We start from the raw sequence: 27,505 nt of genomic DNA, 5'->3' as shown, positions 1-27,505 counted from the left end.
TAACTCTTTATTGCCAGTTTCTATCAATTTTTCAACCTGTTTCACCAAATGTTCGCCCATTTTTGCCACTTTAAGCCATTTGTGCTACTTTTAAATCCACCCTCACCACCTTTCCGCCATTTTAGCCATTACTAACCCATTTTAGACTTTTCAACCCACATTAGTTCTTTTTCTAACAAAGATTTACATTTTAGAGGCTGTTTACTACAAAAAGAGATGTGTTTCTATGGTAAGAGTGGTGATTCTTTCAGGTTGAATATAAAATAAGGACATCACTGCATCACTTTGGTTAAAGGTGTCTTCTAAATGACATCGTAGCATTTGGCTGACCTCCATGGTCCCCCTGTTTGGCTGGGCCCCAGAAAGCTCTCCAGCCCCCCCCGCCAATGGACGGCCTTGTCATAGCTGTCCAACCACCCTCAGGTCCAGTGCTCTGAAGAACAGGTGATCAAGGAGACGGGACCATCCGAAGAACCTACAGATAAAAGCAGCAGAGCGTGGCGTGCAGCATGATCAGCACAATGATCCTCTTTTCACAAAGGCTGGTAGACCAAACCGTGAAACCTAGCGTGGAGTAAACTCCATCAGCTGGTCTACAGTCCATCCAGGATTGTTGACCATCACTGGAGCCATCTGAGACACCAGTCAGATGTTCCAGGGAGGTTCTGTGTTCTTCTTTTCACCCTGAGACTAACTAGAAAGTTAGCTGACCTTTGAACCCTACATCCTAGCCTCCTGCGTTCCCTCCTCCTTCAGTCAGCTGTCTTTGGCGCTCCAACGACGCCATCCTCGCTTTCACAGCCATTACACAGAACGTTCCAGTGAGCCTAGAACCCGGGCCACTTTCACTGGTCTCCACAGCGGTGGCCTGATGTGGCCCCCGGGCCGCCAGTTGATGATCAGTGGACTAAAGGGTTATGATCTGATCAGACGGCTGCTACCATCCACCGCCGCCACTGTTTACACGACTGGAGTCACTTCACCTAAACCACATCTGTAGCTCCGCCTCCTCCTCCTCTACTGATGCTGATTGGTCCGCTTATTCTCATGGATCTGTTCAGTTCATCAGCTGTCCCACTGCAGGGCCCGAGATCTCCATAGAAGCCTCTAACTCCACGGCAAATCCACGACTCTGAGTCCGTTATAAAGGTTCGGTGCTCTTGGGCATCTCCATCTCCCGAGGGTTAAATTCAGGTTTTTCAGTCAAACTTTAAGGACGTTATAAACATAAAAGTCTGGTATTTTCCAGCTCAGACCCGGACTAATGTGCTCACACTGAGTTTTCTCCGCGGACCCGCCGGCTTACGTTGAAAATTCTCTCCTTGTTGGAAACATTTAAACCCCATTAACCGTCCAAAGAGCCGCCAGAGCCTCCTGAACGGGCCGAGCTGGATGAAAGAGAGAGGAAAAGAGTTGCCAATTTGTTTGCCGTGTGCTGGAACTGTACAGACTTCTTTCTGAAGCGGCTGACAAGCAGGTGAGATCAAAGTCTCGGGGACAAAAGAGACTCAGTGGCGATTTGTCAGGGGAAGAGAGGCAGCGGCCGGGTTCAGCCCTCTGATCAGCGCCTCACCAAAGAAAGCTGCCCATGAGAAAAAGTACAGCAGAAAGGGTTCAAAGGTCATTTTGATTTGCTCTGGATTACTGGTACCTCCTTTTCCCCCGCTAAAGAAAAGGACCTGGCTAATAACCTTTGTATTATGGCAGAAAAGAAACCCTTTTGTGCCCCGAGGGTTTTTGGGGTGGTGGGGGGTTTGGGGAGGTCAATTAAAAAAGGAGCCCTGAAATTCTTTCCTTCATTCACGGCTGCAGGAGAGAAAAGGGGAAAGTTAGAAAGTATGCTTTGGGCTTTGGATTCATCCGTCAAGTGGCCGATGACAGAGTGGACGTATTTTAGTTTGGTAAATAAGCACCAGCGCCGACTCTCTTCTAGGTGCAGGTATGAGAGCGAGCAGAGAGCAGAGCTGGGGTCTGAGCGCTCCGGCCACATGGGGAGGCAGTCAGGAATGTGGGGGCGCGGCGTAATGTGAACTGGAAGGGCTCCATGGCCGAATTCAAGGACCAATTAGCCAACTGTGCATTGTGAGGTCCAACTTCCAACCAGTGGGATATTCTCCACCAAACAACTGGAGCCCTGAACTCCTGTCAGCTGGTCTCCTGTGAGGCTGCAGGTGAAGTCTACACACCCATTAAAGCCTCAGCACGGTGAACGGTTCCCTGGTTCTAGAGTCCAGACTGAAACTTTATCAGGACTGGTCTTAGACTTCTCTGTCTGATCTTCATCTCAGTAACGACCCATCATCATCATCAGCTCCAGCAGCACAGCTCTGCTAAACTCCACCAGCCACTTCCTGTCCTGCTGAAACCACAGAGACTGGAGTTAAATATTGATCCTCAGGTGATTACACGGCAGTTATTGATGAAGAAGAGGGAGAGGAAGAGGAGAGAACAGCAGCTGAAGAGAAGAGATCAGATCTCAGAGTACACTCTGTCTTTCTGTAGACATTACTACCCAGTGGACCAATCACAGAGCTGCAAGGTTCCATCAAAGAGGAGAAATGTGGGTTAAAAGGAGACACATCAGGATTCATGACTGGACCACTCAGAAATTAGCACCTACAGAGGGCCACCGCAGGTCACGTCAGACACTCATTGGTTGATTGGTTGTGACGCTTCTGTTCCTTCTCCAGCATAGTCTTAGAGGAACATTCTGTCGTTTCTCACATCAGGCTCTGCAGTTATGATCTGTGGTTAAAGACCTGCACATGCAGACCTCTGTCTCCTAGTTAGACCTCCTACAGGACTTCACACTGGAGCTGGTCTCTATAACAGGGGCATCCAGACCTTCAGTCTGGGACCCCTAAAGTAACGGAGTCTTAGACAGCCCCACTTTTGGAATCACAGCTTAAGAATTCACCAGTCAGAGCTGACACGCTGCAGCCGTCAGCCTGAAAAGGTCTTCACCTGGTCTAGGGGTGGGTACCTAAGCTGGTCTAGAATGATCTCTGGTTCACCGTCTGAATCTGTGAGCACTCTCGTCACATGACACGTGAAACCTGACTCTTGTTCCTCTGCACGGAGCAGACGACGACGTATTGGCTCAAACAGCGGGGAACACCGGTGACACGGACCAACATTCCAAGCCTTCTTCTCCTGAATTTTCCCAGCCGGGAACTAATTTTTCTGATTTTTCTGGCACCACATGAATGCAGCAGGGTCACAAATGCTGCACTGAGGTCACAGATGGGACTAACCATGCTCCGGTTCATCTGGGTCGGTCCAGAATCAGGTTTACTGGCGTCACAGCGGTCTGAATAAGTGAGTTAGAGTTAAAGATGGAGGTGAACACTGAGAGGGTGATTCCTGATGTTTCACTCAGATTAAAAACCAAAACAAGCGTCTCCTGAGGTACAGATCTGTGTTTTTGCATCACAAATTGGGAGCGCTTGCCCTCCTTATTGCTGGGATGCTTTGTGGGCGGCGTGGAGGGGAGCGTAATTAAAATAGTTTCTGAGAGAAACAGCGCACCACATCTGAGGTTCCACCCTCTTCCAGCATCTAACCACATCAAGAGCGTCTCACTTGGAGAACAACCTCTGCTACACACGGCCCGCTCATGTTCTGGTGTGCTGTCTGACCGGACGGCGCTCTCTCAGGCACAAACGTGCACACATCGCTAATTAAAAGAGCTGATCAGGGGGGTAAATAGAGTGACAGAGGCAGCCAGCGGGGTGATGTATGGGAGGGGAAGACAAATTAACCGTCGGCTCTCTGGGGGATTCTCAGCAGAGGCCTTCATGGCAGCCATGGAGCAGCGCCAAAGGGCAGAGAGATTTGTAGATGATGGTGCTAATTACCAGAATGCAAACCATAATGCGACCAAGATGGAAGCAATTTAGGCAGTAGTCATTTAGCCTGCTGCTCTTCCGCCCACCGGCTGCTGCCTCGCCAGAGCCGGGGCATTAGGATGGGAAAAGTCTGGGACCATCCATCGCTTAGGAGGAACGCACATGGAGCCGGCTGTGTGACCCAGAATCCATTTTTTTTTTAGTCTGGATGAAGACGGTACAGGTCAGGAGGAGGGACAAAAGACAGGAGGAAAAGGAGCAGTCTAATTCAGGTCCACCTTAAGATCTCTGCAGACCAGAACCTCCAGACTCTGATATCAACCTCTGCAACCCTAACCCTGCAGGGACCGACTCACTGTGCCAAGCACCTGTTAGACCAGGATAAGACCCTGGAAGGGTTAGACCAGGGTAAGACCCTGGAAGGATTAGACAGGGATAAGACCCTAGAAGGGTTAGACAGGGATAAGACCCTAGAAGGGTGAGACCAATTAGACCCTAGAAGGGCTAGACACGGATGAGACCCTAAAAGGGTTAGACAGGGATGAGACCCTAGAAAAGTTAGACCAGGAAAAGGCCCTAGAAGGGTAAGACAGGGATAAGACCCTAGAAGGGTTAGACAGGGATAAGACCCTAGAAGGGTGAGACCAATTAGACCCTAGAAGGGCTAGACACGGATGAGACCCTAAAAGGGTTAGACAGGGATGAGACCCTAGAAAGGTTAGACCAGGAAAAGGCCCTAGAAGGGTAAGACAGGGATAAGACCCTAGAAGGGTTGGACAGGGATAAGACCCTAGAAGAGTGAGACCAATTAGACCCTAGAAGGGCTAGACACGGATGAGACCCTAAAAGGGTTAGACAGGGATGAGACCCTAGAAAGGTTAGACCAGGAAAAGGCCCTAGAAGGGTAAGACAGGGATAAGACCCTAGAAGGGTAAGACAGGGATAAGACCCTAGAAGGGTTAGACAGGGATGAGACCCTAGCAGGGTGACACCAATTAGACCCTAGAAGGGCTAGACAGGGATGAGACCCTAGAAGGGGATAAGACCCTAGAAGATTTAGACAGGGATGAGACCCTAGAAAGATTAGACCAGCATAAAACCCTAGAAGGGCTAGACAGGGATGAGACCCTAGAAGGATTAGACAGGAATGAGACCCTAGAAGGATTAGACCAGCATAAAACCCTAGAAGGGCTAGACAGGGATGAGACCCTAGAAGGATTAGACAGGGATAAGACCCTAGAAGGGCTAGACAGGGACGAGACCCTAGAAGGATTAGACAGGAATGAGACCCTTAAAAAGTTAGACCAGGATAAGACCCTAGAAGGGTTAGACAGGGATGACACCCTAGAAGGATTAGACAGGGATAAGACCCTAGAAGGGTGAGACCAATTAAACCCTAGAAGGGCTAGACAGGGATGAGACCCTAGAAGGGGATAAGACCCTAGAAGAGTTAGACCAGGATAAGACCCTAGAAGGATTAGACTTGGATAAGACCCTAGAAGGGTTAGACAGGGATGAGACCCTAGAAGGGCTAGACAGGGATGAGACCCTAGAAGGATTAGACCAGGATGAGACCCTAGAAGGATTAGACAGGGATAAGACCCTAGAAGGGTGAGACCAATTAGACCCTAGAAGGGCTAGACCAGGATAGGGTTAGACCAGGACAGGGTAAGACTGAGATGCCTCACCTTCATCGTGGTTGATTAAAGTCATGTTGGTCACAACCGCTCTCAGGGCCGTAGAAATCTGACTCAACTCTAAAAATGAAGGATGAAGGATGATTTTTATGACTCCTGGTGGTATGATTATCATTATTATCATGATTATAATAATAATAATTATTAATATTTTAATTTTTAATATTTTTATTACCATTGTTATATATTATTATTATTATTGGTATTATTGTCATTATTTATTATTACTATTTTTGTTGTTATTATTATTATTATTATTATTATTTATCATTATTATTATGATGATGATGAATTTATTATTTGTTTATTTTTATTTGTTAGTTTAGCAGTGGTGGACGTCCATGTGGCTGCAGGGAGATGCTGGTCTGGATTAACCAGAGGGAGTAATCAATAAAGCAGGAGATGAATGAGATGAATGAGATGAATGAGATTAATGAGATGAATGAGGTGAATGAGATGAATGAGATGAATGAAGTGAATGAGATGAATGAGATTAATGAGATTAATGAGATGAATGAGATGAATGAGATGAATGAGATGAATGAGGTGAATGAGATGAATGAGATGAATGAAGTGAATGAGATGAATGAGATGAATGAGATGAATGAGATGAATGAGGTGAATGAGATGAATGAGGTGAATGAGGTGAATGAGATGAATGAGATGAATGAGGTGAATGAGATGAATGAGATGAATGAGATGAATGAGGTGAATGAGGTGAATGAGATTAATGAGATGAATGAGATGAATGAGGTGAATGAGATGAATGAGGTGAATGAGGTGAATGAGGTGAATGAGATGAATGAGATGAATGAGGTGAATGAGGTGAATGAGATGAATGAGATGAATGAAGTGAATGAGATGAATGAGATGAATGAGGTGAATGAGGTGAATGAGGTGAATGAGATGAATGAAGTGAATGAGATGAATGAGATGAATGAGATGAATGAGATGAATGAGGTGAATGAGGTGAATGAGGTGAATGAGATTAATGAGGTGAATGAGGTGAATGAGGTGAATGAGATGAATGAGATGAATGAAGTGAATGAGATGAATGAGATGAATGAGGTGAATGAGGTGAATGAGGTGAATGAGGTGAATGAGATGAATGAGATGAATGAGGTGAATGAGATGAATGAGGTGAATGAGGTGAATGAGGTGAATGAGATTAATGAGATGAATGAGATGAATGAGGTGAATGAGATGAATGAGGTGAATGAGGTGAATGAGGTGAATGAGATGAATGAGATGAATGAGGTGAATGAGGTGAATGAGATGAATGAAGTGAATGAGATGAATGAGATGAATGAGGTGAATGAGGTGAATGAGGTGAATGAGATGAATGAAGTGAATGAGATGAATGAGATGAATGAGATGAATGAGATGAATGAGATTAATGAGATGAATGAGGTGAATGAGATGAATGAGATGAATGAGATGAATGAGATGAATGAAGTGAATGAGATGAATGAGATGAATGAGATTAATGAGATTAATGAGATGAATGAGGTGAATGAGATGAATGAGATGAATGAGATGAATGAAGTGAATGAGATGAATGAGATGAATGAGATGAATGAGATTAATGAGATGAATGAGGTGAATGAGATGAATGAGATGAATGAGGTGAATGAGATGAATGAGATGAATGAGATGAATGAGGTGAATGAGATGAATGAGATGAATGAGGTGAATGAGATGAATGAGATGAATGAGATGAATGAGATGAATGAGATGAATGAGGTGAATGAGATGAATGAGATGAATGAGGTGAATGAGATGAATGAGATGAATGAGATGAATGAGATGAATGAGATGAATGCATTAACTGAGGACCTGAATGAGATCTGGGTTTGCTGTCTAAATGAGTGTTTATGTTAAAAGTACAGATGTGATGTAAACATGTTAAAGCTGAGCTCAGACTAATAGACCATGTTTCAGGGGTCTTTGTGTCCAGGTGGTTTTCAGCTCTGAGCAGTGAGGTAGAATTAAAGTTCTGTTTCCGGTCCATCCCTTCTGAGTGAAATCCTGATCCTGGTTTATCAGCTCTCAGATGTTCTCAGAGTTCTGCAGGGTTCTTAGATGAAACTCCCAGGGTCGGGTCCAGATCTGTTCCTCAGAGTGGTGGGTGGGGGAGGCCCCCTGTCCTGGGACAGCATGAATAAAAGCAGACATGCGCAGTTGATGTTTTGTTTATCAGCTTTAGCATGAAACGTCCTGTCATCAGTCTCACCTCAGGAATTACACGCTCAACCTCTCGTTTGATGCCTACCCCGCCCACTCGTGTGACGTCACGCCCATGTGGGCATGTAGTTGTGATTAGTAGTGTCCCAGCTCGGGCTCAGATGAAACTTTTTATTCCCATTGATCCGCTGAGGACATAAACGCCTTTTTTTGTCGTTGAAGTGTCCTGGTCCTCCTGAGGAGCCGTCCACAGGTGGGGGGTGGGGGGGCTGAGCTCACCTGTAGCTGCCTCAGCCCACCTTCATCAGTCTGGATGTCAGGTTGGTCTTGGAGCAGACCTCAGAGCCTGTGTGTAACTTTATCCAGGCTGCAGTCTCTCTCTTCACACGGGGCTGATACCTCCAGCCTCCCCCTTCCTTTGTATCACTCGGTCTGAGTTCAGCCTATTGTCGCCACCAGCCTCTTTTATTGGTGCCTCAGTCTGAGCTGGAGCTCTCAGTCAGACCCGCAGGAAGGCTCTCAGGAGGCGAGGAACGGATCCGGCTCGCTCGGGGGCGGCTGCTGTCTCGGATGTGATCCAGGCTGGGGCTCCGACGCTTCGCGGACTCTTTGATGGGACCCTCGGGCACGACCTCCCTGATTTTTCTCCCCAGTCGTCTGTCCCTGGCCATGCCACAATGCTGATGCTTCCTCTGCTGCTCTTTCTGCTCAGCCTGTCGGATCCCGTTAGTCCCCGGGCCCGCTGCTCCCCGGCCCAGGCCCCCTGCGACCCCCGGCAGCGGAGGGACGCCGGGGGCCGCGGAGGAGTGTACGAGCACCTCGGAGGAGCGCCGAGACGGAGGAAACTTTACTGTGCCACTAAATATCATCTCCAGATCCACCAGAACGGCAGGATCGACGGAACTCTGGAGGAGAACAACCCGCTCAGTGAGTACGGTGCGCTTTTACGCACGGACAGCGGCACGCGAGGGGGAATGTTGGAAATAAGAGGGTTCAGTTTCATTTAAAGATGGTTATATGGGAAAATACAGACATTTTATTCTAAATATTCATGAATTAAATGAGGTCTCTGGAGCTCTGAGGGTGCGTAAAAACTCCACAGCGCGTCTTTATTTCATCTTTTATCCGGTTATTTCTGCTTTTATTCCCGCTGCTGCTGAGCGTGTGCAGCAGCATTACTACACTTTCTGTGGTTTGCAGGTTTCGCGCTCTTCAGTCTTGGCTGTGGACGGTGTTTTTACTGGATGTTTAGTCTGTAGAGGACTAAGACTGTCCCTCCTGGGACTCTGAAGTCCTCCTGAATGTGCTGTGGCTGTCAGCTCCTCCATGCAGGTTAATCTCTACTGACAAAGGCGCTGTCCTAACGGATGTATTTATCTAATCAGAGCTCATTAGAGGCTCTTCACAGCCTCAATGGGCCATTCACTAATCAAGCACTGATTAACACAGCCAATAAACACGCGGCACGGGGCGCGAGCCTGCAGAGACAACTGGAAACGAAGATTATTGGCTGTTATTGATAGAGCAATGAGAGGAAAGGAGGCAGGCCCTGCCTTCGGATGGTTTTATACTTACCTGTAGAGGCAGGACCCCGACCCTGCAGAGGCAGACCAGGAGACCTGAAGACATGAAGACCAGGGGACCTGAACACCGCTCAGCAGTCCCTGCAGAAACTGAAATGTTACAGGATATCTGCCTTTAAAATGATTATGTCATGTTTGAATGGATCCTCTTTGATTCTAGTCTGTGTCTGAACACTTTTAGCCAAAATGCCAGGGTCTCTCTTAGGTCTCCATGGTCTCTCGGAGGTCTCCAGAGTCTCTCTGAGGTCTCCATGGTCTCTCGGAGGTCTCCAGAGTCTCTCTGAGGTTTCCAGAGTCTCTCTAAGGTCTCCAGAGTCTCTCTGGGGTTTACAAGGTCTTCTTGAGGTCTCCAGGGTCTCTCTGGGGTTTTCAGGGTCTCTTTGATGTGTTCAGGGTCTCTCTAAGGTCACAAGAGTCTCTCTGAGGTCTCCAGAGTCTCTCTAAGGTCTCCAGAGTCTCTCTGAGGTCTCCAGAGTCTCTCTGAGGTTTTCAGAGTCTCTCTGAGGTCTCCAGGGTCTCTCTGGGGTTTACAAGGTCTTCTTGAGGTCTCCGGGGTCTCTTTGGGGTTTTCAGGGTCTCTTTGATGTGTTCAGGGTCTCTCTAAGGTCACAAGAGTCTCTCTGAGGTCTCCAGAGTCTCTCTAAGGTCTCCAGAGTCTCTCTGAGGTCTCCAGAGTCTCTCTGAGGTTTTCAGAGTCTCTCTGAGGTCTCCAGGGTCTCTCTGGGGTTTACAAGGTCTTCTTGAGGTCTCCGGGGTCTCTTTGGGGTTTTCAGGGTCTCTCTGATGTGTTCAGGGTCTCTCTAAGGTCACAAGAGTCTCTCTGAGGTCTCCAGAGTCTCTCTGAGGTCTACAGGGTCTCTCTGAGGTCTCCAGGGTCTCTCTGAGGGTTTCGGGGTCTCTCTGAGGTCTCCATGGTCTCTCGGAGGTCTCCAGAGTCTCTCTGAGGTCTCCATGGTCTCTCGGAGGTCTCCAGAGTCTCTCTGAGGTCTCCAGAGTCTCTCTGAGGTTTTCAGAGTCTCTCTGGGGTTTACAAGGTCTTCTTGAGGTCTCCAGGGTCTCTCTGGGGTTTTCAGGGTCTCTTTGATGTGTTCAGGGTCTCTCTAAGGTCACAAGAGTCTCTCTGAGGTCTCCAGAGTCTCTCTGAGGTCTCCAGAGTCTCTCTGAGGTCTCCAGAGTCTCTCTGAGGTTTTCAGAGTCTCTCTGAGGTTTTCAGAGTCTCTCTGAGGTCTCCAGGGTCTCTCTGGGGTTTACAAGGTCTTCTTGAGGTCTCCGGGGTCTCTTTGGGGTTTTCAGGGTCTCTCTGATGTGTTCAGGGTCTCTCTAAGGTCACAAGAGTCTCTCTGAGGTCTCCAGAGTCTCTCTGAGGTCTACAGGGTCTCTCTGAGGTCTCCAGGGTCTCTCTGAGGGTTTCGGGGTCTCTCTGAGGTCTCCGGAGTCTCTCTGAAGTCTCCAGAGTCTCTCTGAGGTTTCCAGAGTCTCTCTGAGGTCTACAGGGTCTCTCTGAGTTCTCCAGGGTCTCTCTGAGGTTTCCAGAGTCTCTCTGAGGTCTCCAGAGTCTCTCTGAGGTCTACAGGGTCTCTCTGAGGTCTCCAGGGTCTCTCTGAGGTCTCCAGAGTCTCTCTGAGGTCTCCAGAGTCTCTCTGAGGTCTCCAGAGTCTCTCTGAGGTTTCCAGAGTCTCTCTGAGGTCTCCAGAGTCTCTCTGAGGTTTCCAGAGTCTCTCTGAGGTCTCCAGAGTCTCTCTGAGGTTTCCAGAGTCTCTCTGATGTTTCCAGAGTCTCTCTAAGGTCTCCAGAGTCTCTCTGAGGTCTCCAGAGTCTCTCTGAGGTTTTCAGGGTCTCTCGTAGGGTTTCAGGGTTAATCAGAGTTAGGTAAATCAGAGGTCCTTCATGTTGTGGTTCAGCTGCATGAATCCGGGCCGGTCTGAGTGTGGAGGTTTCCTCAGTGTGGACTGTGTTTGTGTTTTGCAGGCATCATGGAGATCACCGCCGTGGACGTGGGCGTGGTGGCCATTAAAGGGCTTTTCTCCGGCAGATATCTGGCCATGAATGATAAAGGACGGCTCTACGCCTCGGTGAGTCCACATCACGGTTTCACACAGACACCACAGCCCCGGAGACTTCCTGAAGGTAGAGAGAAGACTGAAGCAGGATGCGTTTGCTGTCAGCCTCCACATGGAGCGGTGCTGATCTGCTCCCCCAGGACAGGAGAGGGTAGATGAGGGCAGCATGAGGACCCTCTCCATGAGGCTCATGGTGGGCTCCGTAGTTTGGTGCTGGGGGCGATCCCTCTGCTCCAGCAGAACTGAGATCACCGTGCTCAAGCCCAGCAGCATCTTTGCTCAGATTTTCAACCACAAGAGGGAGAGAACGCTGGCTCCAAACATGCTGTTTGGAAAACGTTGGACTTTTTCAGTCTTTAGTTAGCCCGGATCATTCCATCGGTCCGACACTAGAGCCGAGCTAAACCACCCGCTGATTTAAAGATTTAACTCTAGAGAGGCTTTTTCACTCATGGAACTAACTCAGCTCATCTTGATTCAGCTTGTTTTCTGTATTTCCCACCAGGGATCCGTCCAGTCCCTGTTTTTATTTATTCTGGTACCATGGTTTGGGCTGGGTCCCGTTTGGGTCCCTGATGAGGCCTCAGCTGTCCGGGTATGGTAGATCATCTTCAGAAACATGTTTATGAGATTCCTGTCAAATGTGAACTCCATGTGTTTCTGTTTTTATCAGAGATGGGGTCAGGATGAAGTCTGAGTAGTTCAGTCTGGTTTTTATGATTCTGTGTTGTTTGTAGAAGGATCTCAGGTATTCATGTTTAGGGGCGTGGCTGATCTACTAGCCTACAGGAGGTCTGAGTCCGGCCTCAGCTCCTCTGTGTGTGTCAGTCTAAAGTTAGTATCAGACGCTGTTTTTGATCCAAGGACCACCGGCTTCCTAACGCAGGAAACCAGGTTAATGAAGCCGCTTTCCAAAGCGGACAGAGCTGAGAGGAAGTGTTTCCTTAAAGGTTCCAGATCATCACACCGGAGTTAACATCAGACTGAGACAACCTGAGAAAATAAGAAAGTCTGTTTTTAACCCTGGTCCTGTGAAACAGTCACTCTAACCCTAATTCCTGGATGTTCCATCCTTGGTGTCTGTGATAACTGTCAGAGAGTCTTTACATCACTGTGGAGGAATGCTGTCCCATTCTTCTCTGCAGAGTAGTGCTATTTTAGCCTCATTGGAGGGTTTTCCAGCATGAATGGCCTGTTTAAGGTCACAGCATCTCAGTCAGATCTAAGTCCAGACTTTGACTGGACCACTCCAGAACCTTCATCTAGTCTTTAGTCCAGTCAAGGTGGACTTACTGGTGTGTTTGGGATCATGGTCCTGCTCCATAACCCAAGTGGTCTTGATCTTGAGGACATGAACTGATGGTCAGACATTCTCCTTCATGATTTTCTGCTATAGAGCAGAATTTATGGTTCTAGTGGTCCAGGTCCTGGTCTAGACCATCACACTACCACCACCATGTCTGACTGTTGGTCTGATGTTCTTCTGGGTTAGTTTGACTCCAGATGAACGGGACACACTCCTTCCAGGAAGTTCCTCTTCTGTCTGGTCAGTCCTCAGAATATTTCCCAGAAGTCTCGGGGATCATCAGGATGGTTTTAGTCAAATGTGAGACGAACCTTTGTCTTCTTCTTTCTCAGCAGTGGTTCTGGCCTTGGAACTCTCCCATGATGCCGTTGTTGCCCAGTCACTTTCTGATGGTTGAGTCATAACCTCTGACCTTAACTGAGTCAGTGAGGCGTGCAGGTCTTTGGATGTGGTTCTGGGTTCTTCTGGGTCCTCCTGGATGAGTCGCCCATGTTCTCTTGGAGTCATGTTGGTAGGCCGGCCTCTCCTGGGGAGGTTCGCCACTGTTCACAGTTTTCTCCATTTGTGGGTAATGGCTCTCAGAGTCCCAAAGTCTAAGAAGTGTCTTTGTAACACTTCCAGACTGACAGATGTCAGAGACTCTCTGAATTTCTGGAGATGGTTCCAGGATGTGTTGGAGATCTTTTCCTTCACTTTGTCAGACCGGGTCTAGTTAAGAGATTCTGGATCAAACAGGTCTGGCAGGGATCAGGTCTGGGTGTGGATAGTCAGACAGATTTACTAAAATGTGGTTAATCAGAGTTAATTGATGAGTTAACGAGGGGGTCAGAAAGAGTCATTAAACACTAAATAGAACCAGAACCAGCTTAAAGGATCTCAATAATGAACATGAATATAATCAGGTCTACAGATGCAGGGTCTGACCTGCTTGTTCAGCTTTATTCACCTGTCTGAGGACTGTTACACCAGGGTTCAGAGCGCAGCATCCCGAACCCTCATATGAACGCTGCCCTCTCAGAGACCACTGACTGTTTAAGAATGTTTGTAGATGTGGTCTAAGACCAGGGGCCTCATTTATAAACGCTGCGTACGCACTAAAGAAAGCGTACGCCACTTGTAAGCAGCGTTTGGGATTTATAAAAAATGAGCGCACCTCCACGGCAGCTCTGACCCTGCCGGACGCACGAAACCTGGATAAACGGGAAACTGACCTCAACAGTAGAAGGATGAAATTAAAGACTGATCTGAAATTCATACATTTTTGTGAAATAATCAAACATTACACATTTCACAACACATATCATATATGAGGGATATATTTGCAAAAACGAAAAAAAGAAGAAAAATTTACATTGATGCCCGAGGGAGTGCGTGAACGCACACACTCCCTCGTGCCCACACACATAGCCTTTATTATTGAATGGATCATGTTCTGTCAGTGTGAAACAAACCCTACATGTTATTATGACATCCATTCACATAAACATTATATATATATATATATATATATATATATATTTATATATATATTTTTTTAACTGTAATATTTCATGTCTGTAACTCTGTTCATTGTGCTGCTGCCCTTCTTGTCCAGGACACTCTTGTAAATGAGATTTTTGATCTCAATGAGGTTTTCCTGGTTAAATAAAATTAAATAATAAACAACAAGGCGGACAGTAACCCTGCTCCCAAAATGTGCCATACAAATAAAGTTTTACATTTATAATAATTGTCATTAAAATGACAGGATCAACGATACGATCAATGACACAATCAATGACAGGATCAATGACAGGATCAATGACATGATCAATGACAGGATCAATGACATGATCAATGACAGGATCAGTGACACGATCAATGACAGGATCAATGACACGATCAATGACATGATCAATGACAGGATCAATGACAGGATCAATGACAGGATCAATGACATGATCAGTGACAGGATCAATGACAGGATCAATGACATGATCAATGACAGGATCAATGACAGGATCAATGACAGGATCAATGACACGATCAATGACAGGATCAATGACAGGATCAATGACAGGATCAATGACATGATTAGTGACACGATCAATGACAGGATCAATGACAGGATCAATGACAGGATCAGTGACACGATCAATGACAGGATCAATGACAGGATCAATGACAGGATCAATGACACGATCAATGACAGGATCAATGACAGGATCAATGACAGGATCAATGACAGGATCAGTGACAGGATCAATGACAGGATCAATGACAGGATCAATGACAGGATCAGTGACACGATCAATGACAGGATCAATGACAGGATCAATGACAGGATCAATGACAGGATCAATGACAGGATCAGTGACACGATCAATGACAGGATCAATGACAGGATCAATGACAGGATCAATGACAGGATCAGTGACACGATCAATGACAGGATCAATGACAGGATCAATGACAGGATCAATGACAGGATCAATGACAGGATCAGTGACACGATCAATGACAGGATCAATGACAGGATCAATGACAGGATCAATGACAGGATCAGTGACACGATCAATGACAGGATCAATGACAGGATCAATGACAGGATCAATGACAGGATCAATGACAGGATCAGTGACACGATCAATGACAGGATCAATGACAGGATCAATGACAGGATCAATGACACGATCAATGACAGGATCAGTGACACGATCAATGACAGGATCAATGACAGGATCAATGACATGATCAGTGACAGGATCAGTGACACGATCAATGACAGGATCAATGACAGGATCAATGACAGGATCAATGACAGGATCAATGACATGATTAGTGACACGATCAATGACAGGATCAATGACAGGATCAATGACAGGATCAGTGACACGATCAATGACAGGATCAATGACAGGATCAATGACAGGATCAATGACAGGATCAATGACAGGATCAATGGCAGGATCAGTGACACGATCAATGACAGGATCAATGACAGGATCAATGACAGGATCAGTGACAGGATCAATGACAGGATCAATGACAGGATCAGTGACACGATCAATGACAGGATCAATGACAGGATCAATGACACGATCAATGACAGGATCAGTGACACGATCAATGACAGGATCAATGACAGGATCAATGACATGATCAGTGACAGGATCAGTGACACGATCAATGACAGGATCAATGACAGGATCAATGACAGGATCAGTGACACGATCAATGACAGGATCAATGACAGGATCAATGACAGGATCAATGACATGATCAGTGACAGGATCAGTGACACGATCAATGACAGGATCAATGACAGGATCAATGACACGATCAATGACACGATCAATGACAGGATCAATGACAGGATCAATGACAGGATCAATTTCAGGATCAATGACAGGATCAATGACATGATCAATGACAGGATCAATGACAGGATCAATGACAGGATCAATGACAGGATCAATGACAGGATCAATGACAGGATCAGTGACACGATCAATGACAGGATCAATGACAGGATCAATGACACGATCAATGACAGGATCAGTGACACGATCAATGACAGGATCAATGACAGGATCAATGACATGATCAGTGACAGGATCAGTGACACGATCAATGACAGGATCAATGACAGGATCAATGACAGGATCAGTGACACGATCAATGACAGGATCAATGACAGGATCAATGACAGGATCAATGACATGATCAGTGACAGGATCAGTGACACGATCAATGACAGGATCAATGACAGGATCAATGACACGATCAATGACACGATCAATGACAGGATCAATGACAGGATCAATGACAGGATCAATTTCAGGATCAATGACAGGATCAATGACATGATCAATGACAGGATCAATGACAGGATCAATGACAGGATCAATGACAGGATCAATGACAGGATCAATGACAGGATCAATGACATGATCAATGACAGGATCAATGACACGATCAATGACAGGATCAATGACACGATCAATGACAGGATCAATGACACGATCAATGACAGGATCAATGACATGATCAATGACACGATCAATGACATGATCAATGACATGATCAGTGACATGATCAATGACATGATCAATGACACGATCAATGACAGGATCAATGACAGGATCAATGACACGATCAATGACAGGATCAATGACAGGATCAATGACAGGATCAATGACATGATCAATGACAGGATCAATGACAGGATCAATGACAGGATCAATGACACGATCAATGACAGGATCAATGACACGATCAATGACACGATCAATGACAGGATCAATGACAGGATCAGTGACACGATCAATGACAGGATCAATGACAGGATCAATGACAGGATCAATGACATGATCAGTGACAGGATCAGTGACACGATCAATGACAGGATCAATGACAGGATCAATGACACGATCAATGACACGATCAATGACAGGATCAATGACAGGATCAATGACAGGATCAATTTCAGGATCAATGACAGGATCAATGACATGATCAATGACAGGATCAATGACAGGATCAATGACAGGATCAATGACAGGATCAATGACAGGATCCTCTGGTGCATGTGGTGCATCCGTGTCCCCCTCCCCCTCCACCACCACACCCCTCAGGAGGGATTCCCCAGTGATCCCCGCCAGCTTGTCGTCTGTGGGGGTGAGCTCTGTGCCCTTTCCCCCTCCTGTCACACAGACACTCTTTCTATGAGAGCGATGCGCCTTTTCGCCTCCACTTTTATGTGGGATCATTTCTTTTTACTTCAGCCACAGTCCGACCCTCTGAGGAACGTTATTTACAGCATCAGCCACACGCTTCCACTCTTTAGCCTTTCTGGCGTTAGTGATGCCCAAACTGTGGCCACCCAATAAGACTCTGCGTGTGTCCACCTCTCCTATTAATATCGCGACCTCACATTGAGTGGAATTTCTTTTTTTCGCTCGTTTTCCGTCTTGGTCCATCGTGAAACTGATAACATTGAATATTCATCAAGGGCGTTCCCCTGACCTTTTATAGGCACCATATGGGCGGGGCAAAGCGTTCCCTCACGTGCGACAACTTTAGAGTTGATAGTGATTTATAAATGGAAACAGGCGTAGGACGTGCGTGCGCACTCTGTAATAAATCTGAAAGTTTTTGTGCGCACGTGTTTCCTGTGTTTCCGGCGTACGCCAGCTGTAGTGATCTTTCCTACGCACAGTTTTATAAACGAGGCCGCAGGGCTGAACTGTGGCGCTGTGCATGTTTTCGCTGCTGCTGTAGAAACACAGACTAGTCTAACACAGACTGTACTATGATGATGAAGGAGGGAGGACATCTATGTGACCGTCACCATGAACACTGCAGAGGAGTGGAGCAGACTTTATTCAGACTGAGCATCATTGTTTAGTCATGTTTGCACCTGTCCTCTGCAGGTACACTTCATATACAGGTGGCATTATTTCACAGAAAGAGCTCCGCCTCTGTGAACCCATGATTCTCTGCTGCAGCCAGCTCAGATGCGTGCAGTCTCAGACTAAAGCCTGTGTGAGTGTCTGAGTCTGTAGAGGTTGAAGCATGCTGACCCTCTGAGACTGACCGCTCAGACCCCTGATTCTGACATATTTAGATCTAATGATTAAGGAGTGATGAAGAGGAGCTGTGACAGATTCTCATTTCTGACTTATAAATATCTAACTGGTCTAACGTGGTTAAACAGAACCATACAGTGAGAGTGCACTCTTCAGTAACATCTGGGTCAGCTGGATCTGAAAGGGTTAATTCAGGGTCAGCTCTAGCTCTGGGTCTCTTAGAAACAAACATGGCGCTGACTGTTCCTCCTTCTTCTCCCTCCAGGAAGTCTTCAACCGAGAGTGTGAGTTTGTGGAGCGGATCCACGAGCTGGGCTACAACACCTACGCATCCCGACACCACTCCACGGAGCAGCCGCTGCCACCAGGGGGCGGCGGCAGCAGCAAGAGGCGAGCCAGCGCCAAGCGTCAGTGGTACGTTTCCATCAACGGCAAAGGGCGGCCGCGGCGAGGCTTTAAAACTCGCAGCACGGACAAGGCGTCCCTCTTCCTGCCCCGCGTGCTGGGCAACAAGGACCATGAGATGGTGAGGCAGCTAAGAGACAGTCAGAGTCACAGTCACGGCCATCACCACGGCAACCGCAGAGACCGCCGGAGACGCAGACACCGGGCCAGGAAGGGCCGTCGGGGCGGAGGGGACTGAGAGGATCATTAATGGACATTAACATGGGGAGGACATTATTGGGACGTTTTATGACACATGGATGATGATGATGATGATGATGGTAATGATGGTGATGATGGTGATGATGATGGTGATGATGGTGATGATGATGATGATGGTGATGATGATGATGATGGTAATGGTGATGATGATGATGGTGATGATGGTGATGATGGTGATGATGATGATGATGGTGATGATGGTGATGATGATGATGATGGTGATGATGATGATGATGGTAATGGTGATGATGATGATGATGATGATGGTGATGATGGTGATGATGATGGTGATGATGATGATGATGGTAATGATGATGATGATGATGATGATGATGGTGATGATGGTGATGATGATGGTGATGATGATGATGATGGTAATGATGATGATGATGATGGTGATGATGGTGATGATGGTGATGATGATGATGATGATGGTGATGATGGTGATGATGATGATGATGGTGATGATGATGATGATGGTAATGGTGATGATGATGATGATGATGATGGTGATGATGGTGATGATGATGATGATGATGGTGATGATGGTGATGATGATGATGATGATGGTGATGATGATGATGATGGTAATGATGATGATGATGATGATGGTGATGATGGTGATGATGATGATGATGATGATGGTGATGATGATGGTAATGATGATGATGATGGTAATGATGTTGATGATGATGATGGTGATGATGGTGATGATGATGATGATGATGGTAATGATGGTGATGATGATGATGATGATGATGATGATGGTAATGATGGTGATGATGATGATGATGGTAATGATGGTGATGATGATGATGATGATGATGATGATGGTGATGATGATGATGATGGTAATGATGATGATGATGATGGTGATGATGGTGATGATGATGATGATGGTGATGATGATGGTGATGATGGTGATGATGATGATGATGGTGATGATGATGATGATGGTAATGATGATGGTGATGATGAAGATGATGGTGATGATGATGATGATGATGATGATGTTGATGGTGATGGTGATGATGATGATGATGATGATGATGATGGTGATGATGATGATGATGATGATGGTGATGATGATGATGATGATAATGATGGTGATGATGATGATGGTGATGATGATGATGATGATGATGATGATGGTGATGATGATGATGATGATGATGATGGTGATGATGATGATGATGATGATGGTGATGATGATGATGATGATGATGGTGATGTTGATGATGATGATGATGATGATGGTGATGATGATGATGATGATGATGATGATGATGGTGATGATGATGATGATGATGATCATGATGGTGATGATGATGATGATGATGATGGTGATGATGATGATGATGATGATCATGATGGTGATGATGATGATGATGATGATGATGATGATGGTGATGAAGGCCAAGCTCAGAGCTGTATGATACTCACTAATGCTACTGCCTCCTAGACTCAGACTCCTGGCCATCTGTGAAGAGTTGAGCGATGAAGAGGGGGCGGGGTTTTGTAAATAGAGTGTGCACTATGCATGTACAGCGAGGTGAAGCTTTAGTTTGTCAGGAGAAGACAGACTGTTGAATATTCTGTTTTGTTGAAGTGCTGACAGTGAGAAAAGACAGGACTTTACACAGCCAAGCACTTTTAGTCTGATCCACATTAGAGGAGGGCTCAGACCAGGACCGGGGCAAATCTTTCAGCCATTTACAACCAGCGAAGGCAAAGACGGGAACCTGGGGCTCACAGACGTGCAGAATGAGGGAAACCTCCCAGGAATCGTTGTTACTGTGTGATGTAAAAGTCTGCCTGTTGGTGCGTTTACACGTCAGAGAGGCTGAGTCATCGTTAGCAGAATTTATGTTACATCCTGTCTCCACACATCAGTGATGTGTTTTCTGTTCCCTCAAATTCCACATACTCCGTCCACACCTCTCTACTCAGTCTTTGCAGTCCCACTGCACATGCTCAGAGCGTCCCAGAAGCGCCGCTCTGCTGAGGCATGCCAAGTCTCGCTGCTGCCAACACGAGAAAAAAAAAACAGAGAAGAAGACTACAAGAGAACCAGGGCTCTGACTGTTTAATGATAACTTTGTTTTTTAAGTTTTGGTGAGAAACAGCAGAAATCTGAGGGTAAAAATATCAGATTTCTGACTTTTTCTCAGAATTAAAAAAAACAATGGATCTCAGAGACCCGTATCTGCGGCTCTAGTCCTGTTCTGAAGTAGATGCGTGTTTGCCGCCATGTTTGTGAGATGTTCAGGACATCTGGTCGGTGAGGCTTCTCATTGGCTGTTTCTCTGGATATCAGAACGTTCCAGATGAGGGGGGCTCCGCCTGGGGATCATTTACACCGTCGGTTTCACTCAGACTGGCACCCTCGATGCCTGGGAGGAACCCCACAGGTTTAGGACCCTAGAACCCCAGAACCGTCTCATCCTGCCCCGGCAGAGAGAGAGCAGGCTCTGCTGTGGTCCAGACTGGATGAAGGTCTCCTGGTTCAGATGCATGACTGTAATGTTTGTGGGTAAATGTGCTGAAGGATGAGCGTGGTCTTTGGTCTGAGCTCTGGACCAGGAAGGGGACTCTGTGATGGTCTACTGTGTACAAACATGCTGATATGAATATTTATTTGGTGTCTGTGCTGTAACTTATTGATGACCCTGTTTCTGTTCCAGCTGATCATAAACACAGAGCTACTGACCCAGCCCCGCCTCCCAGCGCTTCTTTCCTCCAATCACACGCTTTCACTCTTTCATTACTGTAGAGGTGGGGGGGGGGGGGGTCACAGAGGTTCAAAGAAGTCAGAGTGTGGTCTTTTTATTTCACTAAATCCTGAACCAGCAGAATCCTGATCCTGAGAAACCAGTGAGTCTAAAACAGCTGCACAACATTGAACATCACTGTTGGAAAAACCAGACCCCCTCCTCTAGTCTAGACTACAGGCCTACTGATCCTGGACCAGGTTTCTCTAATGGTCTGATCGGATGATTTGACTCTACAGTGAAGAGTTATAGACGGGACCAGGCACCATCATCCAGGAGATCAACCCTGATCCTGGACCAGACCCATTCATATGGTTTTGTCCTGTAACTGGTCTGGATTATTCCCAGCATAGAGATGAAGAATAGTCCGGTCCTTCAGGATAAACTGCTGCTTTAGCAGGGCTGGACCGGGACGTTTGAGGGTCAGGATCAGACAGAGGGGTGGTCCAGGGTCCAGGATCAGACAGAGGGGTGGTCCAGGGTCCAGGATCAGACAGAGGGCCCCTTCTACATCAGGGCTGTCCAATAGAAATGCTTTATTAGCTCTGTTAGCTCTGTTAGCCTTGTTAGCTTTATTAGCTCTGTTAGCTTTGTTAGCTCTGTTAGGTTTGTTAGCTCTGTTAGCTTTGTTAGCTCTGTTAGCTTTATTAGCTCTGTTAGCCTTGTTAGCTCTGTTAGCTTTATTAGCTCTGTTAGCTTTATTAGCTCTGTTAGCCTTGTTAGCTCTGTTAGCTTTATTAGCTCTGTTAGCTTTATTAGCTCTGTTAGCTTTGTTAGCTCTGTTAGCCTTGTTAGCTCTGTTAGCTTTATTAGCTCTGTTAGCTTTATTAGCTCTGTTAGCCTTGTTAGCTCTGTTAGCTTTATTAGCTCTGTTAGCTTTGTTAGCTCTGTTAGCTTTATTAGCTCTGTTAGCTTTATTAGCTCTGTTAGCCTTGTTAGCTCTGTTAGCTTTATTAGCTCTGTTAGCTTTATTAGCTCTGTTAGCCTTGTTAGCTCTGTTAGCTTTATTAGCTCTGTTAGCTTTGTTAGCTCTGTTAGCTTTGTTAGCTCTGTTAGCTCTGTTAGCTTTATGAGTCAGACTGTAGCAGCTGTCAGCTGATGGGGCGGAGCCTGATCTTTGTCTGATTCCCTAAAACGCTCCTGTACTCATGAACTCTGAGACCTCAGTGAGTATTATGGGATGTCCAGCCTTCGTTCACTGCTCAGATATCAGTCCAGGGTTCTTCGTTAGAGCCAATGGAGGTTCAGCATCCCAGAGGCCAGAGTACCGGGCCTGGACCAGCGTTCAGGACTAACAGACCTTAAAAGGTTCAAACTGTCAGTCATCTCTAACCATCTATCAGTGTCTATTAGCCATCGTTAGTTTATCAGTGTGTGTGTCCTTTAACACTGCTGTCATCTAGATCAGTCCTAGCCGAGACCCTGCAGAGGGCCTCATCTAGATCAGTCCTAGCCGAGACCCTGCAGACGGCCTCATCTAGATCAGTCCTAGCCGAGACCCTGCAGAGGGCCTCATCTAGATCAGTCCTAGCCGAGACCCTGCAGACGGCCTCATCTAGATCAGTCCTAGCCGAGACCCTGCAGACGGCCTCATCTAGATCAGTCCTAGCCGAGACCCTGCAGACGGCCTCATCTAGATCAGTCCTAGCCGAGACCCTGCAGACGGCCTCATCTAGATCAGTCCTAGCCGAGACCCTGCAGAGGGCCTCATCTAGATCAGTCCTAGCCGAGACCCTGCAGACGGCCTCATCTAGATCAGTCCTAGCCGAGACCCTGCAGACGGCCTCATCTAGATCAGTCCTAGCCGAGACCCTGCAGAGGGCCTCATCTAGATCAGTCCTAGCCGAGACCCTGCAGACGGCCTCATCTAGATCAGTCCTAGCCGAGACCCTGCAGAGGGCCTCATCTAGATCAGTCCTAGCCGAGACCCTGCAGACGGCCTCATCTAGATCAGTCCTAGCCGAGACCCTGCAGACGGCCTCATCTAGATCAGTCCTAGCCGAGACCCTGCAGACGGCCTCATCTAGATCAGTCCTAGCCAAGACCCTGCAGACGGCCTCAGGGATATCTGGGTTAGGGAGAGATGAGACAGAAAACTGCAGACTGAATCAGGACTGGACTGATAAATTTATCATGCATCACAATAATAATCCTGGCTGACAGGAGGATTTCTGTTACATCAAAGACGATTCTGACCAAACTGTTTGAATTTTAATAGTTTTAGGAGCTGATCTGGTCTCTGAAGACAACAGATAAAACACCTTTCCTCCTCCTCACTGGTTCTGAGTTAAAACATGTTAGAGGGGTCCAGATGTGGGCCCCGGGCCGCTGGTTGATGACCACTGCTGTAGGAGCAGAGAGGAGGAGCTGAGAGCAGACATGAGAGTCTGAACCATACAAACCTCCTTAGATCTTCCTTTAAATCTTCATTTCGGATTAAACCTGTTACAGCAGACCAGTGAGTCCGGGTCCTCCAAAAACCTGATCAGAAGGATTGGTCCGGTCATTTTCTGACCTCAGAGATCTGGTCTGACACGAGTCTGGACCACTGTCAGCTTTAACAGTTGGTTACTCTCAGACTCTCAGCTCCATCTGTGAACTGTGTGTGTGTGGGGGGGCATATCCGCTGTTCTCAGGATTGTAGTCCTGCTCCTGTCTCCTCCTCTGTTAAACCAGATTAAAGCGTGCTACAGTGTCAGACCTGCTCCTGTTCTGTTCCTCCAGGTGGGCTAAATTAGAAACACCTGAGGAGCTGAGGGGGGGTGTTGAAGCGTCCCAGCTGTCGCAGCGACACGGCCCAGCTCTGACCACAAAGACCAGATAAATGTAAAACTGATCAGAGCGGCGGGGACTCCTCTGGACCTGCAGGTCTGCCTCGCCTTGCTCACATCTATAGGTCGCTGCATAGAAAGCCCTGACACCCTATACCTGCGGGCTGGGGAGGCTTCCTGGCCCCGGACAAAAGCTCCTCCCAAGGGGGGCCTGGGAAGCGATGCCGCCTGAGACTTTTGGGCTTTTTTTTGAAACGCCGACCAAAGCGCAGAGCGGATAAACAAGGCAGGCCGGGCTGAAAGCAGAAACTGTGTCACAGCAGAATAAAACACCTCCGACTCTAGGATTACTCAACAGGAATGCACCCAGGCCCCGCTCTGAGCCTCGCTCCAGGGACCCTGTAGTCCCCTAAAAGCCTCAGTCCACAGAACCAGGCTTTAAGAACTCTAATTTTCCTCTCAGGGGTCTTCATCAGCTGATGGGACAGGACCAGGACTATCAGAGACCAGCATAAGCAGAATTACATAAAAGCTGGACCAGAGCCGGTCTGCAGGCTCAGCATCAAGATCAGGATCAGCACTGGACTACAAACCTGACGGCAGGCCTGACTCTGGTCCAGGTTGAAGGATTTACCCACGGAGGAGAAATATCAGGATTCTGACAGCCAGAGAAAAACTAAACTGCATTTTAGTCTCGTTAATGTTTCTAGCTTGGTTCACGTCTCCTTCATGAAAAATACACTGATGTAAAGTCAGACTGACACCAATAAAAACAGATCTGTGACGACTAGAACTAGACTGAGACTAACAAAAACAGATCTGTGACGACTAGAACTAGACTGAGACTAACAAAAACAGATCTGTGACGACTAGAACTAGACTGAGACTAACAAAAACAGATCTGTGACGACTAGAACTAGACTGAGACTAACAAAAACAGATCTGTGACGACTAGAACTAGACTGAGACTAACAAAAATAGATCTGTGACGACTAGAACTAGACTGAGACTAACAAAAATAGATCTGTGACGACTAGAACTAGACTGAGACTAACAAAAACAGATCTGTGACGACTAGAACTAGACTGAGACTAACAAAAACAGATCTGTGACGACTAGAACTAGACTGAGACTAACAAAAACAGATCTGTGACGACTAGAACTAGACTGAGACTAACAAAAACAGATCTGTGACGACTAGAACTAGACTGACACCAACAAAAATAGATCTGTGACGACTAGAACTAGACTGAGACCGACAAAAATAGATCTGTGACGACTAGAACTAGACTGAGACTAACAAAAATAGATCTGTGACGACTAGAACTAGACTGACACCAACAAAAACAGATCTGTGACGACTAGAACTAGACTGACACCAACAAAAACAGATCTGTGACGACTAGAACTAGACTGAGACCAACAAAAACAGATCTGTGACGACTAGAACTAGACTGACACCAACAAAAACAGATCTGTGACGACTAGAACTAGACTGACACCAACAAAAATAGATCTGTGACGACTAGAACTAGACTGAGACCGACAAAAATAGATCTGTGACGACTAGAACTAGACTGAGACTAACAAAAATAGATCTGTGACGACTAGAACTAGACTGACACCAACAAAAACAGATCTGTGACGACTAGAACTAGACTGACACCAACAAAAACAGATCTGTGACGACTAGAACTAGACTGAGACCAACAAAAACAGATCTGTGACGACTAGAACTAGACTGACACCAACAAAAACAGATCTGTGACGACTAGAACTAGACTGACACCAACAAAAACAGATCTGTGACGACTAGAACTAGACTGACACCAACAAAAACAGATCTGTGACGACTAGAACTAGACTGACACCAACAAAAACAGATCTGTGACGACTAGAACTAGACTGAGACCAACAAAAACAGATCTGTGACGACTAGAACTAGACTGAGACTAACAAAAATAGATCTGTGACGACTAGAACTAGACTGACACCAACAAAAACAGATCTGTGACGACTAGAACTAGACTGAGACCAACAAAAACAGATCTGTGACGACTAGAACTAGACTGAGACTAACAAAAATAGATCTGTGACGACTAGAACTAGACTGACACCAACAAAAACAGATCTGTGACGACTAGAACTAGACTGACACCAACAAAAACAGATCTGTGACGACTAGAACTAGACTGACACCAACAAAAACAGATCTGTGACGACTAGAACTAGACTGAGACTAACAAAAACAGATCTGTGACGACTAGAACTAGACTGAGACCAACAGAAACAGATCTGTGACGACTAGAACTAGACTGAGACCAACAAAAACAGATCTGTGACGACTAGAACTAGACTGAGACCAACAAAAACAGATCTGTGACGACTAGAACTAGACTGAGACCAACAAAAATAGATCTGTGACGACTAGAACTAGACTGACACCAACAAAAACAGATCTGTGACGACTAGAACTAGACTGAGACTAGGAAAAAAATAGCTCTGTGACGACTAGAACTAGACTGACACCAACAAAAATAGATCTGTGACGACTAGAACTAGACTGACACCAACAGAAACAGATCTGTGACGACTAGAACTAGACTGAGACTAACAAAAATAGATCTGTGACGACTAGAACTAGACTGAGACTAACAAAAATAGATCTGTGACGACTAGAACTAGACTGACACCAACAAAAATAGATCTGTGACGACTAGAACTAGACTGACACCAACAGAAACAGATCTGTGACGACTAGAACTAGACTGAGACTAACAAAAATAGATCTGTGACGACTAGAACTAGACTGAGACCAACAAAAATAGATCTGTGACGACTAGAACTAGACTGAGACTAACAAAAATAGATCTGTGACGACTAGAACTAGACTGAGACCAACAAAAATAGATCTGTGACGACTAGAACTAGACTGAGACTAAAAAAAATAGATCTGTGACGACTAGAACTAGACTGACACCAACAAAAACAGATCTGTGACGACTAGAACTAGACTGAGACCAACAAAAACAGATCTGTGACGACTAGA

General features: G+C 46.3%; 2 protein-coding genes across 2 annotated transcripts; both read left to right on the top strand.

The window, feature by feature from the left end:
• The first annotated feature begins 5,947 nt into the window (after positions 1–5,947).
• Positions 5,948–7,526, top strand: LOC121506738 (putative leucine-rich repeat-containing protein DDB_G0290503). The gene is made up of 2 exons (XM_041782592.1): positions 5,948–7,396; positions 7,503–7,526. Exons 1-2 carry the CDS (start codon positions 5,948–5,950, stop codon positions 7,524–7,526), a joined length of 1,473 nt encoding a protein of 490 aa, XP_041638526.1.
• An 880-nt stretch (positions 7,527–8,406) lies between these two features.
• fgf3 (fibroblast growth factor 3) lies at positions 8,407–18,891 on the top strand. The gene is made up of 3 exons (XM_041782585.1): positions 8,407–8,656; positions 11,281–11,384; positions 18,514–18,891. Exons 1-3 carry the CDS (start codon positions 8,407–8,409, stop codon positions 18,889–18,891), a joined length of 732 nt encoding a protein of 243 aa, XP_041638519.1.
• Positions 18,892–27,505: the final 8,614 nt, after the last annotated feature.

The sequence above is a fragment of the Cheilinus undulatus genome, linkage group 1 (genome assembly GCF_018320785.1).
Source record: "Cheilinus undulatus linkage group 1, ASM1832078v1, whole genome shotgun sequence".
In the NCBI taxonomy this organism is placed as follows: Eukaryota; Metazoa; Chordata; class Actinopteri; order Labriformes; family Labridae; genus Cheilinus; species Cheilinus undulatus.
The sequence above is the reverse complement of the archived record's forward strand: the minus strand, read 5'-3'. Positions and strand labels throughout refer to the sequence as shown.